Source organism: Ctenopharyngodon idella, chromosome 16 (assembly GCF_019924925.1).
Source record: "Ctenopharyngodon idella isolate HZGC_01 chromosome 16, HZGC01, whole genome shotgun sequence".
NCBI lineage: Eukaryota > Metazoa > Chordata > Actinopteri > Cypriniformes > Xenocyprididae > Ctenopharyngodon > Ctenopharyngodon idella.
This window is the reverse complement of record NC_067235.1, coordinates 34,350,425-34,370,000: the sequence shown is the minus strand read 5'-3', so window position 1 is coordinate 34,370,000 and position 19,576 is coordinate 34,350,425. Positions and strand designations below refer to the sequence as shown.

Sequence of the window (19,576 nt, the reverse complement as noted above, 5' to 3'; positions counted from 1 at the left end):
CATAATTACTGGAGGAAATAATAATAATCAAAAGGTGATCATTTATTAATAAGCAATTCAATAAATGTTTTTGTTTAATTATTATTCATTAAACTTATTAATAAACGTTCATTTATCAAACATATTAATAAATGTTCATTTCTAACATATTTTGGGTTCATTTTAAACAAGAAATACAGTCATTTTTGAACAATAGTTGAGTTAAATAAAACTACCCAGCAGATTAGGTCAAACATTTAACCTAACCGCTGGGTTAAAACAACCCATTCGCAGGGTTTGTCCATTTTCAACCCAACTTGGGTTGTTTTTAACCCAGCATTTTTTAAATTGTAGTTTTCACATATTTTTTGGGTTTAAGTTTTAGTCATTGTATTACGTGCTTTTTTTTTTTTTTTTTTTTTTTTTTTTTTTTTTTTAATAATTATTGCTGTTCAGGTTTAATTTATTTATTATTTATTTAGTTTTAGCTTTTTATTTATTTCCAGTTAATAATTTTAGTGCTTCAACTTCAACTTATTTCAATTCAGTTCGATTAGTTTTCAACTAGTATTTGTTATTTTATTTAGATTTATTTCAAAAAATGTTTTAATAATTTTAGTTAATGATAATCACCCTGAATATTTTTTGCAGTGTACTTGTACTTTTAGTTAGTTAACTACTTGCTATTAAATTTATCAAGTGCAACTGTGAGTTTTGAAAACCTGGTAAACATTTTTAAAACTGAGATTCATCCATTCTGAGGTAAAGATATTTTGCTCATGTTGTGGTGTTTTTAAATCACAGTGGTACGTGTCGATTCATTTCGTTCTCTATTGCCTTTTCCTGCAGTCATTTCGTGTGGAGAGCTGCCCACTCCTCCTAATGGAAAGAAAATTGGGACGCAGACGACCTTTGGAGCAACGGCTATTTTTACCTGCAACTCGGGCTTCATTCTGGTGGGCTCGACTGTACGGGAATGCCTGGCCTCGGGTCTCTGGAGCGGGACGGAGACACGCTGTCTCGGTAACACCACAAACCTTGTCTCTTTCAAAACATCACCACGCATTAGCATCTCCGTGACCTTTTAATGGACACTGGGTCCTAAAAGGCCATAAAGAGTTCAGTGGCATTTAGTCTGGATTTCCATAGCAACAGTGGTTTTAATTTTTTTTGCTTATGCTGTATGCAGCAGATGTATCATCACATGCAGATGAGAGTTAGTGCGCTGCCTACGTACGGTAGGAACAAAAGCATCATTATTATTCCTTCTTAGATACAGTGTTTTGACCTTGACAGAGAAAGCAGTCCCATAAAACATTGCAGTGTTTCTCAGTGGGGAAATAAGCCAGCTAAGATGATGGAAAGAGAGAGAGAATTAAACAAATGTCATTTATTATGTATAAGTATCGCTTGTTCAAAAAGGATCATTAAATCATCTTATGCATTTGGCACACGTTTATATCCAAAGAGACTTACTTTACATTCAAGCTATACATCTTTTCAGTTCATGTTTTTCCTGCACTGTGAAAAATATTAAATATACAGCACATGTGTTTGCCACAAATTCATCTAAAATGCCATATTTTATGCTTTTTTGAATATTATCTTTCATGCAGTGTGTAATATAGCTGTTTGTGAAAGTGCCCAACAAATAAAGTTATTGTCTCCTACAAGAAAGAATCGAATCTGAACTGATGAAATGAGTCATCAGTAATTCCAGTCTCATTTCCTGTTACAAACCAACATAACAATGTAACAAATTTACATAATTCCAGCCTATGTTTTTCATTGGCTTGCCCGCAAATCTGCTTTGCCCCGCCCTCAAACACTGTAGTTGTATCTGAGACTGGAAGAGTTTGGTTCGTCTTGTTCATGTCAAGAAGACACTGTTTTCAGCGCTGAGAATCACTTTGATGAGATTGATACGCTAAAACCGACGCCATCGTTACTGTTTGTATCACTGTGAATCAAGTGCTGAGGAAAAGCTGAAATCCAGATATGGTTATGGGTGTTTCATTTCTGACATGCGCTGTAAGTGGTTGACCAATCACAACAAACTGGGCCATCTCACCAATCAGAGCAGAGCAGCTCTCGGAGAGGAGGAGTTTAGAGAGACCGAATCTTCGAACGAACCGTTTCAGACTCTTTGAGAAATGAGGTGATATTCAATGTATATTATGAGAAAATTCAAGTGTTTTTTGACCTTGGATGCATGTAAATCTATTGTAGGAGACTCCAAAACAAGATTAGGAAACATTAAAATGGCATGATAGGGGTGCTTTAAAAAAAAATATGGTGACAATGTTTTAGGTTTACAGGATGGCAAATTGGTTTAAGTTAAAGGGGACATCATGAAAATCTGACTTTTTCCGTGTTTAAGTGCTATAATCGGGTCCCCGGTGCATCTGCCAACCCAGAAAGCGTGAAAAAGGACAACCCAGTGACTTTGTTTTGGCAAGCCTTTCTCTGCAAGCATGTGAACAAACGAGCCACTCAGATTTCGCTCCCCTAGTGACTTATTATAATATTACCGCCCCTTAATCTGCACATTTCCACCCACAGTGCCGCCATTTTGTTTTCGCAAGTGAAAACGGTGTACCAGTTCTAACGCCATGGCAAAAGTTGGAGCAAAGCATGCTAACTGTTCTGTCATTGGCTGCACAGACGAGCACAGAACACTATTTAGAGTCTCGTTAGCTTGGATAGCCTGCCAGTTGACCCTGACAAGCTCAACTGCTAAAAAAGGAGCGTTTCTGTCCGAGCGATATTTCTGTCCATTCACAGCATTTGATAGCAATCATAAACGTTAGCCTGGTGTGTATGGCTCTGTTTGGCAAACAGGTACGTTATGTATAGTGGGCATCCATACGGGTTTTGCACAAAACATTAACATGACGGCACACGCTAGTGGATGAGTTGAATCAACTCCACAGCAACTGCATAAATTTATCCACTAACCATTCAGAAACGTCTAAAAGTTGTAACTTCTTCCTGAGTCTCTCCATCAGTGTCGACTCCGGTTTGAACAATGTAAGGCTGAACACCGTTACTGACAATCCTCATTTTGGCTGCGTGAGATTCTCCAGCTTTGTTGTTGTTGAGCGACCGAAGCGTGAGCTGTTAAAGCTCCGCCCTCTTCTGGAAAGGGGGCCGGGAGCAGCAGCTCATTTGCATTTAAAGGGACACACACAAAAACGGCGTGTTTTTGCTCACACCCAAATATATATATATATATATATATATATACAGTATATATATATATATATATATATATATATATATATATATAAGTTCTGTAGGCTACACAATCATGGGGAAGACTGCTGACTTGACAGTTGTCCAAAAGATGACCATTGACACCTTGCACAAGGAGGGCAAGACACAAAATGTCATTGCAAAAGAAGCTGGCTGTTCACAGAGCTCTGTGTCCAAGCACATTAATAGAGAGGCGAAGGGAAGGAAAAGATGTGGTAGAAAAAAGGGTATAAGCAATAGGGATAACCGCACCCTGGAGAGGATTGTGAAACAAAACCCATTCAAAAATGTGGGGGAGATTCACAAAGAGTGGACTGCAGCTGGAGTCAGTGCTTCAAGAACCACTACGCACAGACGTATGCAAGACATGGGTTTCATTCCTTGTGTCAAGACACTCTTGAACAACAGACTGCGTCAGAAGCGTCTCGCCTGGGCTAAAGACAAAAAGGACTGGACTGCTGCTGAGTGGTCCAAAGTTATGTTCTCTGATAAAAGTAAATTTTGCATTTCCTTTGGAAATCAGGGTCCCCGAGTCTGGAGGAAGAGAGGAGAGGCACACAATCCACGTTGCTTGAAGTCCAGTGTAAAGTTTCCACGGTCAGTGATGGTTTGGGGTGTCATGTCATCTGCTGGTGTTGGTCCACTGTGTTTTCTGAGGTCCAAGGTCAACGCAGCCGTATACCAGGAAGTTTTAGAGCACTTCATGCTTCCTGCTGCTGACCAACTTTATGGAGATGCAGATTTCATTTTCCAACAGGACTTGGCACCTGCACACAGTGCCAAAGCTACCAGTACCTGGTTTAAGGACCATGGTATCCCTGTTCTTAATTGGCCAGCAAACTCGCCTGACCTTAACCCCATAGAAAATCTATGGGGTATTGTGAAGAGGAAGATGCGATATGCCAGACCCAACAATGCAGAAGAGCTGAAGGCCACTATCAGAGCAACCTGGGCTCTTATAACACCTGAGCAGTGCCACAGACTGATCGACTCCATGCCGCGCCGCATTGCTGCAGTAATTCAGGCAAAAGGAGCATATATATATATATATATATATATATATATATATATATATATATATATATAAACAATAAATTTTAAGTTTATTGTAAAATATGCTGATTTATACAAATATTAAAGTATTTTGAAAGTGTAGGGAGATTACACATTCGCAGTGCTTCGTGGGAGTGGGCGGAGCTAAAGAGCTCTTTTGTTTCGACTCTCTGATTGGTGGTATTTTTTGTACAGCATCATGGGTAATGTAGTTTTTCACCACGAATTCCACTGTTAAACACGATTATTTTAAAACTAAGCTGAAATAATGTAGGCTGACGGTTTCAACAGGACTAAATGCCATCGATCAACAACCTCAAGCTCACAGTAGGGCTGACTTTAACGGTTTATAAGTTATTGTTAAAAATTAATTTTCCCATGGAGAAAATGAATGGAGTTTTACTTCCAGAACTCACTGTTGCGCTCTGTTCTCTAAGTTGCTGCCTACAGTATGTAGAATATTAAGTCACTTATGAGGTTTCATTTAAGTTAGGATGCCGCCTTAAAAGGCAGTTGTCTATGTAGGCAGTGTACTGGGTTTTGGAACGAGCCAAAGTCCTCGTGGAGAGTTTCTGCATTGTGTTCACTCAGATTGCATGAGTGTCTTTGTGTAATAGAATCATTTCAGGTCCAAACCGTGCAACAGAAAATGAAGTGAGAGAAGGCAGAGGTGAAGAAATGATTTCTGCAGTAGTCGAGCGGACTCAGTGCTCTGTGAAGTGTGCCGGCCTCCGCTGAGTTCTGTCATCAATCACATCTGAGAGGGAAAAAAACCTGACAGCTCTCCATTTGCCATCTTTCTTTGTCTCCCATCACGTTGTCTCTGAGTAAAACAACGTTGTGCATTACTTTGTCCACCAGAAGGGTGTTCAAATCCGTTCTGTTGATCCTCAGATGCGTCGATATTGCTGTATCTGTTGTGGGATTGAGCACTCATTCTCCGTGGGAGGATCATGAATATCTCTATTCACCACACAATGTGATTTACACAAGTGGGACACGGTCCTGCAATAACATTCTTATCAAATCACAGGCTGATCTCGGCATGGGAATTTTTGATTGTCTTTCCGATTAAAAATTCCAAAATCTTTACTTACCCATAAGTGATTCTTTATGGGATTTTGAGACCCAGTTTTATTGCATTTATTACCATCAGTAATAAAGCATATTTCAAATAATTAATCAAGTAAATAGTCAGTGATACAAACTGAGAAACAAAGTCCATGCAACAAGTAAGGACTTAAAAAAGTAAGTTACCTGGTTGCCTTAAAATTTTGAGTTCATTGAAATAAAAAATTTGAGTTAATACAATGAAGGCGATTGGTTTAAACCAAAATGAAACTCAAAATATTATGTTATCTGAACCATATTAAGTTGATTTGACAAATGAAAAAATGTTGTGATAAATCATGAAAATATTTCTTTACGGTGTAGGTACATTTCAGAAAAGGTCCACTTATAGTCTTTTTAATCACAGGAAACTACCAAATGAATCACATATTCAAAAGCTGATGTTCGTTCATATGTAAATCCAACCCAACAGAAAATGTTGACATGTTCTGATTGTCATAATAACACCTGTGTCCTCTGGTATTGTTCATTTGGGAGTCACACTTGTGTTGTTTGTGGTCAAAATTGACCAAACATCTGAAATGTAACTTTTTTTATTTTCAGTAAAATCAATGAAATATATTTTTGTTCAATAATATTTTTTCACGATTGAGCAAATCGAGGGAACGAAATAGTAAATCATGTGCACTATTTAGCAAATCGAGGGAACGAAATAGTAAATTGTGCGCACGATTGAGCAAATCGAGGGAATGAAATAGTAAATCATGTGCGCTATTTAGCAAATCGAGGGAACGAAATAGTAAATTGTGCGCACAATTGAGCAAATCAAGGGAACGAAATAGTAAAATGTGTGCACTATTTAGCAAATCGAGGGAACGAAATAGTAAATCATGCGCACAAATTAGCAACTCGAGAGAATGAAATAGTAAATCGCGCACACAATTTAGCAAATCGAGGGAACAAAATAGTAAATTGTGCGCACGATTTAGCAACTCGAGGGAATGAAATAGTAAATTGTGCGCACGAATTAGCAACTCGAGGGTACTAAATAGTAAATTGTGTGCACAATTTAGCAAATCATTGGAACAAAATAGTAAATCGTGCGCACGAATTAGCAACTCACGGTAACGAAATAGTAAATCGCGTGCACAATTTAGCAAATCGAGGGAACGAAATAGTAAATTGTGTGCACGATTTAGCAACTAGAGGTAACGAAATAGTAAATTGTGCGCACGAATTAGCAAATCGTTGGAACAAAATAGTAAATTGTGCGCACAAATTAGCACCTCAAGGGAACAAAATACTAAATCGCGCGCACAATTTACTTTCTTTTCCTGCATGCCATGTCAGAGGCTCTGTAGTGCCATCTGGTGGGAGTAAAAAAAAGAAAAGATTGTACCCACCAAAAATTGCTCTCTTTTTTTCATATTTTTTATATTTCCCATTCATTTCCTATGGCAGTCAATTTGACCACGAACAACACAAGTGTGACTTTTTTTTTTTTTTTTTTATGACCAATTAGCTTTTTTCAAATCAAGACCACAATTTTTTTTGTAGTCACATAGCGACTGCCACAAAAGTCACTGAGTTTTGTACCATTCTGATGAAATAACGATTTTTAAAATGTAAAAAAAAAAAAAAAAAAAAAAATGACTGAACAACGCCAAAGGGTTAAGGTGACTTTTATGTGCATGTTGTATATTTTATTTATACATATACTATTCCATTCGTAGATCATTGTTTTCACTTGTTCTTTTTTAATGATCAAGATTACCCTGATAGGTTTGATCATAATGTTGTCCCTAACCTCTGAGCCCTGCAATCTGATTGGTTGATAGGAATGTTCTGTCTTGTGAACCACATATGACACATTCTCATTGCTCTTTTCCCAGCCGGCCACTGCGGCGTTCCAGAAAGGATCGTGAACGGTCAAGTGATCGGTGAAAACTTCGGCTACAGGGACACAGTAGTTTACCAGTGTAATCCGGGTTTCCGGCTCATCGGTTCATCTGTGCGCATCTGCCAACAGGATCACAACTGGTCCGGGCAGCTCCCGTCCTGTGTGTGTGAGTAATATGCAATAATACGCATCGGGAGGGAAAGTTTGGTTTGCATCCAAGAGGATTAGTTTGACATGTAATCCAGGCAAACCCCAAGTCAGCTCATGACAGGCATCAAACACAAATCCTGACATTACCAATGAAACATCTGATGTGGAAAAACACCTACACTACCTGATTTCGTGTGGGTGATTTGGACGTTGTTTTATTCATGATTGCCAAAAACGCAAAGCTTCTTATGTAGATAAATTCTGACATACAAGTTGCATTTACATTTTTCTTGTCAAGCATTATAGACTCTTCTTCTACAAATTGATGGAAATATGATAGCGGTCAAAAGTAAGGACACACTTTTCACAATTTTCATCATAGAAACAACCTTTTGATCTAGAAAATGCTTGAAGTGGCTATACAAATATATACAATGATTTCAAATGAATTTGATCAGTGCAGTCCAATTCACAAACAAATAACTCTTATGAACCAGTTCTTTTTAGTGAATCAAAATATAGTGTGACCAGCTTTGTCTGATTCACGAACAAATGAGTTTTATGAGCCGGTCTTAGTGAATCAAAGACATACAGCACGTCCGGTTCATGAACAAATGGCTCTTACAAGTGGATCTTTTTAGTAAACCAAAAGTATTCAGTGTGAACAGTTCAATTCATAAACAAATGACTCTTATGAACCATTTCTTTTAATTAATCATTCAAAAGACTCACAAACTGACTTTGTGACTGTCCGATGAATCCTTCACTGAATGAACTCACTGAATCAGTTTTATTGACTCAAATACTGAACTGCATTTCAGTGAGATCTTGAAATTAAGAGTTTTCTTTAATTTTGTAAAGTGGGAACAATTTTCACTCAGAGATTACTTGTAAATTTCACAAACGAGAAGCAGTGAAGTTAATGAGGGAAAGGCATCAAAAATTGGACTTAAATGCAGTCCAGTAATGAAACAAGTGAAGTCTTTATGAGTGAGTCATTGAATCATTCATTGAATCATGTGAGTCATTGAATCATTCACAAAGATTCATTCAAAAATGCTGATTCATCAAGTAATGAAACGAGTGAAGTATTTATGAGTGAATCATTGAATCATTCAATCAAGAGATTTGTTCAAAAACACTGATTCATCCAGTAATGAAACAAGTATTTATGAGTGAATCATTGAATCATTCAATCAAGAGATTTGTTCAAAAATGCTGATTATCCAGTAATGAAATGAGTGATGTATTTGATTGAGTCATTGAATTATTCATTCAAGAGATTAATTCAAAAATGCTGATTCAACCAGTAATGAAACAAGTGAAGTCTTTATTAGTGAGTCATTGAATCATTAATTCAAGAGATTCATTCAAAAGCGCTGATTCATCCGGTAATGAAACAAGTGAAGTCTTTATAAGTGAGTCATTGAATCATTCATTCAAGAGATTCGTTCAAAAACGCCGATTCATCCAGTAATGAAACAAGTGAAGTATTTATGAGTGAGTCATTGAATCATTCCTTCAAGAGTTTCATTAAAAAAACACTGATTCGTCCAGTAATGAAACAAGTGAAGTCTTTATGTAATTTTTTTTTTTTTTTTAATGTCAGTTTAATAATACTTAAAAAAGAAAAGTAAGCAACTGAACTTAAGTTTTTAAGTTGAAATAGGTGGAATTGTTTTGCAATGCATTTGCGTTTTTTTAAATAAAAACATTAGAATAGTGATATTAAAGAATGAGCTGATGTATTCAAACTTTTGACTGGTACTGTAAGTATAACAGTAATTTTCCTCATTTGTGTTTCAGCCGTAAGCTGCGGTCATCCAGGCAGCCCGATCTACGGCCGGACAGTTGGCGACGGCTTCAACCTAAACGACGTGGTGAGCTTCTTCTGTAACAACGGCTACATTCTGGAAGGCCCGTCCCAAGCGCAGTGCCAGGCCGACCGCCAGTGGAGCCAGCAGCCGCCCACATGCAGAGGTTTGAACCCAATGAGCTCTTTTCTCATTAAAGCGAGATTTAAGCACTGTGGCACTGATGGAAATGACTTTTAGGCTGCTGTGGTTAAGAAAGGAATGACCAATTTCAGCTCTGAGAGCCCTCTGGCCCTGTTTTCAGCCAACAGTAACTCATTCAGTCATGGTCTGAATGGCGACAGATTAGCCCTGCAAATCAGAAGATGAGATGTATGTTTTGAAACTAATCTCTGCTTTGTTAGTGGCGTGATTATGAGTGTCTCAGAGGATCGTCTGCAGTGGTTGACTCTGACAACAGACTGCATGAAGAGATCAAGAGTGATGATGGCTTGATTACATGACTGGAATGTGGTTTTGTCCAATAATTATGAACAAATAAATGGTTTTATCTCACGGAATGGCTGAAGAAGCTCTATTGTGATGCTGGTTTTTGCTTTTTTTATGCAGCAAAAAATGATAAAATAACTTAAAGTGAATGTAATAATTGTTCAAAAACGTTTTAATGCCTTTAAAAGAAGTCACCAAGGCATTTATTTCATCAAAAATACAGTAAAATTGTGAAATATTATTGCAATTTAAAATTTCTTCTATGTGAATATATGTTAAAATGTAATTTATTCCTGTGATCAAAGCTGAATTTTCCAGTCTTCAGTGTCACATGATCCTTCAGAAATCATTCTAATATGCTGATCTGCTGCTCAAGAAACATTTCTGATGATTATTAACATTGAAAATCATTTGTGCTAATTAATATTTTTGTGGAAACCACAATACACTTCCACTCAAAAGTTTGAGGTACGTAGAATATATATATATATAATTTAATTATTAAAATTTAAATTTAATAATTTAAATGATTACTTTTATTCAGCAAGGATGCATCAAATTGATATATATATATATATATACACACACACACACACACACACACATATATCGGCGATAATAATTGATAATAATTGAGCAGCAAATCATGAATGATGATTTCTGAAGGATCATATGACACTGAAGACTGGAGTAATGATGCTGAAAATTCAGATTTGATCACAGGAATAAATTACATTTTACATTAAATTCACATAGAAAACAGCTGTTTTAAATTTTAATAATATTTCACTATTTTTACTGTATTTTTGATCAAATAAATGCAGCCATGGTGAGAAGAAGAGACTTCTTTCAAAAACATTAAACATCAGAAATAATAGAACACATCTTATATATACATCTTGCATTTTTTAAGAAATGTAGAATTGCTGATGGCTTGCAACACTTATTATACAATTTTTTTTTATCTTTTTTGTGTTCTTCAGTCGTCAACTGTACTGATCCTGGCATACCAGCCAACTCAATCAGGAAGAGCAAAATTGAGTACGGGAACTTCACTTTCGGAACCGTGGTGTCCTATGACTGCAATCCCGGCTATTATCTCTTCGGCTCATCAGTTCTAACCTGCCAGCCGGTGGGTTACTGGGACAAGCCATTACCAGAATGCCTGGGTACGTTTGTGTCGCTTCTCTCCCATCACTTTATTTCTCATTATTTTGACTTTTATCATTGACAATCTTTGAACTCTCTCTGTCTGAGAGGCGATAGAAAATGTCACAGGTTAGCCAACATGCAGTCAAGTGCAACGTTCGGTTCAAAGAGCTCTTATGATGGACCCTTCGTTGTCCGTGGAAAAGATTTCAAAGTTTTCCAGCGCCCAGACATTGAGTTTCCGCAGTGGACAGCAGTGAATTTAATGCACCTTTTCTACAGTTTGCCAAAGCGAGGAGTATTAAGGTCAAGAGCGAGCAGAGCACACATTCATTAGAGAGACGTGTTCATTTGCCTGTGAGATAGTAATTGCCTCCTGCTCTCGCTTTCCATCTCTGTCCCTGTAATTGCTTCAAACCTGAATTTGATCATTTCTTGTCGGTTTCCACCAAGCTACTTACACCGTGAAGGAAAGACAACAATCCTGCTAGCTATCTATTAGTCTTGTTTTTCTCTCAAGTGTACACAAGGTAATTCTGCACTTTACTTAGCCGACAGAGGCTACTTGCTGCTCTTAGACTGGGAATTTTAATAAGCAGCCTCTTTTCCCCCGTCAGCCTTTCAGCCTGATGAATATTATGAAAATTTTAACCTCCTCGGTTTTATTCGGGTGCATTTCCAATTCAAAAGAAAGCAAACATCAAAAACAGGCCTGAAAAGAAGCTTAGCTAAATTAAATTGAAGAGCTTATGTGTGTTTCTTCAGCAGCACGCTAGAGATGAATTAATGCTGTTAGGATGTGAGCAACTACACACCACGCAAATATGAATGACTAGTCAGAATGGAATAGTTTACTCTGAAATTTTAATTTTGTATTTTCTTATTCGAAACCTGTATGGTCTTTTACATACATTGACCTGGCGGAGCCTCTCTGCAAGCACACTGCACTCAAAACCAAATCAAGCAAAAATCACAGCCAATCAGAAGAGTGTGTGGGCGGAGTCTCTCTGCAAGCGCAATGCACTCGCGACCAAATAAAAAAAAATCACAGCCAATCAGAAGAGCGTGTGGGCAGAGTCTCTCTGCAAGTGCACTGCACTCGCAACTAAATCAATCAAAAATTAAAAATCAGAAATGTGAGCTTCAAAAGATAAGGTGTTATCAATAACGACTCCCAGACTTTTAACCTGCATGGATGGAAAAACTATGGACTGGTCAATAGTCACAGAGAAGCTATCAAATTCTGCCAGAGTAGATTATGTACCTACCAGAAGAAATCAGTTTTACCACTATTGAGTTTAAGGAAATTTGATGAAAACCAGTTTTTAATTTCAGCTAAGCAGCGAGACAGAGAAAGTGGAGGAAAAGCAGAATTGGAAGACAGGTAAAGCTGGATGTCATCAGCATAGCAGTGGAATTGAATACCTGTTGAATATTTCCTAAAAAAATATGTCCAAGGCGCAGTGAATAAATAATAAATAAAAGCGGGCCCAAGACTGAGCCTTGGGGAACACCAGTGGTAGCTTGCGATGGCTTAGATCTGAAGTTTCTGAGTTGTTCACACTGAGTGTGACCAGAAAGATTCAGTCTAAAGTGAAGAAATATCATTATCTGAGATTATCATTATCAAACCGTTTCTAAAATGGAATCGGTTAGAAAAATCACACGTATCACTGTCGCGGTTGGTTAAGACAAAAACTCTGATTAGCTGATTAACATGCCTTGCATTTCTACTAAACATTTAAGTTCTACATGGCAGCAATGGCTGTTTGGTTGAAAAGATGGCTCCTCTTTTTGGGAAAAACACCTTTTTAGCTATTTCAGGGAAAAAATATAGAGATTTTGTGTTTTAACTCTGTCGTCCAGACCTAACAGACACCTATCTAATATAATATGGATTCTAAGCGAAGTGTGTCAGACAGATATTCAACAAATGAACAAGCTAAATATGCTTTTGTTGCGCAAAAAAATGTCATAGTCTTCAGAAACAAAAGCATTATGCAAGATAATTTGAATGTTGCTCACAGCAGGCAAGTCCAATAGTAATTGTCTTGTTGCTGAAGACAGATTATTGTTGAAGGCGGAAAAGCAGGGCTGAATTTAGAGATGTGTTCTCTGTAATCTTGCAAATGTTGCGTATTGTACAAGGTCCTTTTCCACTTTGCTAAAATTCACCCACGCAGCACTTGTTTTTGTTGATCTTCCGAGAGGTTACAGGCAGACCCACACAGAATCTGTGCCTGCAGACCTTCACAGAAAGATCCGCATGTTTACACTGATTTGAAAACGCCAATCATTCTCAAAGTCAAGTCGAGTCAGCTTTCATTGTCATTTTTTTCAGGTTTACCACCAAAATCAATCAATTTTGAAAATGCAGAAGCATTCCACATAATCTGTCTGGTGTTTTAACAACCTTGAATTATGAATATAATGTTATATTATTCATAATTTTAATTAATCGTGATAACAATTAAATCTGCTGTAATCTCAGCATGCTGTCTTATATATTAAAGCTAGGCTATGTGAATAAATCCAAGTAGTGAGTGATTGATGTTTCTCTTCTGCAGAGGTGGACTGTGGTCACCCTGGATCTCCTCCTCATGCTGTTGTGATGGGGGAGAAATTCACCTTCGGTTCTACAGTTCATTACAGGTGTTTAGAAGACAGAGCTCTGATTGGTGAATCCACCCGCTCCTGCCAACTGAACGGCCAATGGAGCGGCTCCCAGCCTCATTGCTCAGGTAAGACACACCAGGGTCGGATTGCACCAGCCATTCGTAAGTTTTTACTTAAATTGGAACTACTAGATAGTTTGTAACTCACTCTGTACTTTATTCCGTTGCACCATTTGTTCTTAAGGCAGAATGTAGCTAGTAGGTTGTAAGCTCTCTGTAAAGTAATTTGTAGTTGCATAATATGACGTTTGCCTTCAAATACGTGAGCGGAAGTTGTTTAAATGCTGTTAATTTTAGTTTATTCTTCATGCTAACTTCTTTTGCCTCAAGTAAGTAGTAGTAAAAATAAGTTTCCATTAAATGTGCTTAATCTTGAATAACATATGTATTTTTATGCTAGCAACGTGCCAAAACATGTTAAGATCATGTTAGCAAAATGGTAAATCATGCAAGCTATGTGCTAAAACATGCTAGCAACATGCTAAAACATTCTAGGATCATGTTAGTGTAACGGAGCCCAGCTAGTAGTCGGTGTGTGAGTCTTTAGCCTCCTTGTTAGAGCGTCCGACTCCCACGCCGGAGACCCAGGTTCGAGGCCCGCGCAGAGCAGGGCCAGTAGGACCTGGGTGAGTGGTTACATTAGCAACGTGCTAAAACATGCTAACAACATGTTAAAATGTGCTAGGATCATGTTAGCAATGTGTTAAAACATGTTAGCAATGTGAATTCATGTTAGCAACGTGTGAAAACATGTTAGCAACGTGTGAAAACATGCTAGCAACATGCTAAAACATTCTAGGATCATGTTAACAATGTGATAAAACATGCTAGTAACATGCTAAAATGTGCTTGGATCATGCTATCAACGTGATAAAAATGCTAACAACATGTTAAAATGTGCTAGGATCAGGCTATCAATGTGATAAAAATGCTAACAACATGCAATGTGCTAAAACATGCTAGCAATGTGCTAAAACATGCTAGCAACAGGTTAAAACCTGCTAAGATGCTAAGAACATGTTAACAATGTGCTAAAACATGCTAGGATCGTGATAGAAACTTGATAAAACATGTTAGCAACATCCTAGAATCATGTTAGCAATGTCCTAAAACATGCTATTAACATAATAATAATAATAATAATAATAATAATAATTCCTTACATTTATACAGCACTTTTTCTGGGTACTCAAAGCGCTTTACATTTGGAAGGGGGAATCTCCTCAACCACCACCAATGTGCAGCATCCATCTGGATGATGCGACGGCAGCCATATTGCACCAGAACGCCCACCACACACCAGCTTATTGGTGGAGAGGAGACAGAGTGATAAAGCCAATCAGTATATGGGGATGATTAGGAGGCCATGATGGACAGAGGCTAATGGGCAAATTTGGCCAGGATGTCGGGGTTACACCCCTACTCTTTTCGAAGGACATCCTGGGATTTTTAATGACCACAGAGAGTCAGGACCTCCGAAGGACCTCCGAAGGATGATGCTAGCTTTGTAATTAAAAAATGCTAACAAAATGCTAAAACAATCTAGGATCATGCTAGCAATGTGATGAAACATGCTAGCAACATGCTAAAACATGCTAGGAACATGTTAACAACGTGATAAAACATGCTATCAACATGCTAAAACATGCTAGGATACTGTTAGCAATGTAATAAAACATGCAACAACATGTTAAAACATGCTAGCAAAATGTTAAAACATGTTAGCAACATGATAAAAAAAAACATGGCTTGGAAGCGTATAAAACTTTCAAACTTTCAAAAAAGGCTTTGTCAAGCCAACAAACATCACGTTCTAGTTGCTAATTAGTGCCTTTTATCATATTGCTCTTTTTAATTTTTTAATGTAAGGAATAACTGACACTGGACTGCGTTATTGAACATATATGCACATGCCAAGTGATAAAATGACCATGACATGAATCGCTGTGCATTATTTTTCAATAATTTAATAATTGGTTGAGAGTCAGTTTTGCTTATACCAGGGTTACCATATTTTTAGACATTTTTTAGGTTTTTGTTCCTATAAAACATGTTTCTTGCGCATCTTGAAGAAGCCGAAGCAATTTTTGATAGTAAGCAGTCGTTCAGGCTCATTTAGAACTAGTAATGGAGTCTTGAGCTGTTTCTACGCAGTTTTTAAGTCAAGTCACATGTATTTATATATTATGAAACATTTGATTTCTACAGAAGATAATAGTGCCATTATTATTCAGCTCAATTTAGTTCCCTGTTGATTCAGTTCAGTTCAGTAACAGTGTCAATGTTGCAAAGTTTGTATCATTATCCAGAAATATTCAGTTCAGATGGTTCTCATCCAAAAGTGCATGTGCAATTAAATCAATAATATTACTGAATATTAATTGTATTGTAAACCCCAGAGAGAGAGAGAGAGCGAACATGCATTTGTGTTGTGCAGTAACTTCTCTACAAAAAAGCAGCATTATTAGTTTAACTAAATTTCTCTGTGGCACGGCGGTAACATCGCTATTCTTGAAGACTGTATTGATTAAGTAGCAACAACAAGGCTCTGTGTTTGTGGAAGATAGAGAGACAGAGAGAGAGTGTGCTTTCCATAGATATTAAAAGTAATTTCAGAAATAAATTGAAATGGTCATTTTATCCTGTTGTTTGTCATGTTTACAAGCTTGGCCATTGACGTTGTGTTTTTCTGGTTTGTTTGCGGACTGTGAGGCTCTTTTTTGAAATAACTGAAATGAATATTAAAAAACATATGATCCATTATAGTGCTTTCACCACTAGGTGAAAAGGTGCTCTGCTTCACGTTGTTTATAAGAATGGCACAAAAATGACTGTAAAGGCCTGAAGTGAAACAAATCTTAAATCATAATTCAGTTTTTTTTCCATTTAGTAAAAGCTTCTCCTTTTCCCGTGGTAAAATCACAGTAACGCACGGCCCCTCGTGGCTTATGGCTTTCAGATAATACATAAGTCCTTTGTATCGGCTTGTTCAGGCTTTGACTTTTGTTTGAAAGAGAAATCATGCATTTGAATGAGCACATTGTTGAGTGAAGCTCATCTTTGTCTTGCTTCTTATTTCCTGTCATTATGTGTCAGTCTTACATGAGTTAATTAAGTTGAGCTGAATAATGACTTCTGTCTCTGCGTGACACGCTACACCGTTTCTTCTTACTGACAAGCTGTCTGTCTGAGTCCAACTAACATGCACAGATTTTCCTTCTTTTAAAGAATAGTTCACCCACAAATGAAACAGTCATCATTACTCACCCTTGTGTCGTGCCAAACCTGTGAGACTTTTTCTCTGTGCAGTTTATATTGACCAAAAATATTGTGCATTTAAACACTTCAACATTCTTCAAAAGCCTCTGTGAGAATCACACACTCCTCTCCACGCGCATCTGTATGCAGCGCTGCATGCGCTGACCCAGAAACAGCATGAGCTGGGAGTTTCTTCTTTTTCTTTCATTCGTTCTCTCTTTTTTCTCAATCTTTCCCCCTCTGTCTGATTTTGTCTTTTTGACTGTTCAGAATGGGATTCTAGCACACTACTGAATACTGCACCGCATGTCTGCTGGATGCTGCCTTTCACAAGCAGTTTTTTTTTTTTTTTTTTTGTAAATAGCATGTGAAACAGAACGATGCTGAAACTATAAGATGCTGAACATTTCAAACAGTAGTTATGTTATGTCATGTTATGTTCTGTTTACGTTGTTTATGTTCTGTTTATGTTATTTTGTTCTGTGTTATGTTGGCATTTTATGTCATGTCATGTCATGTTTTATTTTGTGTTATGTTGTCATGTTGTTATTTCATGTCATATCATGTCGTGCTGTTATGTTATGATGTCATGTCATGCTATGTTGTTGTTATATGTCATGTTATTTTATTGTGTTATGTTGTCATATGTTATGTTATGTCATATGTCATGCTGTTATGTTGTCATGTCATGTTCTGTTATTTTGTGTTTTGTGGTATGTTATGTTATGATGTCATGTCATGTTATGTCATGTTATTTTATTTTGTGTTATATTATGTTGCGTGTTATGTCATATCATGTCATGCTGTTATGTTGTCATGTCATGTTATTTTGTTATGTTATGTCATGTTATTTTATTTTGTGTTATGTTGTGTAATGTTGTCATGTTATGTTATATTATGTCGTCATATGTCATGCTGTTATGTTGTTGTCATGTCATGTTATTTTATTTTGTGTTATGTTGTCATGTTATGTCATGTCATATGTGTTATGTTGTCATGTTTTATTTTGTATGTTGTGTATGTGTCATGATATGTATGTCATGTCATGTTGTTATGTCATGTTATTTTATTTGTGTTATGTTATGTTGCGTGTTATGTCATATCATGTCATGCTGTTATGTTGTCATGTCATGTTATTTTGTTATGTTATGTCATGTTATTTTATTTCGTGTTATGTTGTCATGTTATGTTATATTATGTCGTCATATGTCATGCTGTTATGTTGTCATGTCATGTTATTTTATTTTATGTTGTCATGATATGTTATGTCATGTCATATGTTATGCTGTTATGTTGTCATGTCTTATGTTGTTGTCATGTTATGTAATGTTATTTTATTTTGTGTTATGTTTTGTAATGTTGTCATGTTATGTTATATTATGTCGTCATATGTCATGCTGTTATGTTGTTGTCATGTCATGTTATTTTATTTTGTTATGTTGTCATGTTATGTCATGTCATATGTGTTATGTTGTCATGTTTTATTTTGTATGTTGTGTTATGTTGTCATGATATGATATGTTATCTCATATCATGTCATGCTGTTATGTTGTCATGTCTTATTTTGTTGTCATGTTATGTCATGTCATTTTATTTTGTGTTATGTTGTCATGTTATGTCATGTTATGATGTTATCATTTTGTTATGTTGTCACGTCATGTTATTTTATTTTGTGTTAAGTTGTGTTATGTCATGCTATGTTATGTCATTTTATGTTGTTATGTTATGTTTTGTGTTATGTTGTCATGTTATGTTATGCCATGTTATATCATGGCATGCTGTTATGTTACGTTACGTTACGTTACATTATGTTGTCATGTCATTTTATTTTGTTATGCGGTTGTTATGTTGTCATGCCATGTTGTGTTATGTTATGATGTTGTGTTCTGTTCTGTTATTTTGTTATATTGTGATATGTCATGTTATGTAATGTCATTTTATTTAGTTCTGTCAATGTTATATCATATCATGTTGTCATGTTATGTTGTTTTTGTTGTCACACGACCCCGTGTTGCGAGTTGTATGTAGTTATCACAGTGGACATAAATATAGTTTACATTTTGCATTTTTAATGTACTTTTGGATTTATCTAATCTAACCACATTAATTTTACTCAAACTGTGTGGCATGTTACTTTTTGTTTCGCCTAAGGAATTTCAGGAGAAACATCAGAGATGAAGTTATACCTAAATGAAGCATAACTCAAATCCTCCTGAGCTTTGAAAGAGCAGCCTCTGAGAAATAACATTTTCCTCAGGGCTCTTCGTGTCTTTCTAGCTTCACTTCTTTATTCTGTGTGAACATGCTCGGCTCTTCTCGGGAGGTTTGATGTCGAGACTGCGCTCTGGATTTCTGGGACATTCGACAGTAATCCAGTATCTCGATTGCTGGAGATTTTAGGTGGTGTACGACTCCATGGGTTAGTTAGCCAGTCAGGTGCTGTTGCATCTTGGCTTCATTTTAAAGCCTTTCCAGCTGCATGTTTTTCTTTAAGATAAGAAAACCCCATGCACGTCCCCTGGAGCGCCTGCTTCCGTGGGAGTTTTTGTTGTTTTTGCATCACATTATTTGGAAAAATGAATTTCACTAAAGACAAAAAAGCCGATACTACCAGCGCAATGTTACAAAATGTGGATGGAAAGCAAAATCAATAGCGTTCTGCACTGCCAGGTGAATCAGAGTTCCTTATGTAACGAACTTCGCAGCCTTATTATACCCCGCTAAGCTACTGGTGGGCGACTTTAACTCGAATTCACACCTCACTGCTGTGCCAATTAATGGCA

At 36.9% G+C, this 19,576-nt stretch overlaps 1 protein-coding gene across 4 annotated transcripts in view; it reads left to right on the top strand.

Moving 5' to 3' along the window:
* csmd3a (CUB and Sushi multiple domains 3a) overlaps window positions 1-19,576 on the top strand; it is a 305,727-nt gene that overhangs the window by 234,227 nt on the left and 51,924 nt on the right. For 3 of the 4 annotated variants that reach the window (XM_051864521.1, XM_051864522.1, XM_051864520.1), the window contains exons 52-56: window positions 829-1,002; window positions 7,251-7,424; window positions 9,215-9,388; window positions 10,695-10,880; window positions 13,428-13,601. In XM_051864521.1, the coding sequence (XP_051720481.1) occupies window positions 829-1,002; window positions 7,251-7,424; window positions 9,215-9,388; window positions 10,695-10,880; window positions 13,428-13,601 (882 nt within the window). Of the gene's footprint in view, window positions 1-828; window positions 1,003-7,250; window positions 7,425-9,214; window positions 9,389-10,694; window positions 10,881-13,427; window positions 13,602-14,708; window positions 15,717-19,576 lie in introns of those variants that run through there. The other variant, XM_051864523.1, reaches the window with a different exon arrangement.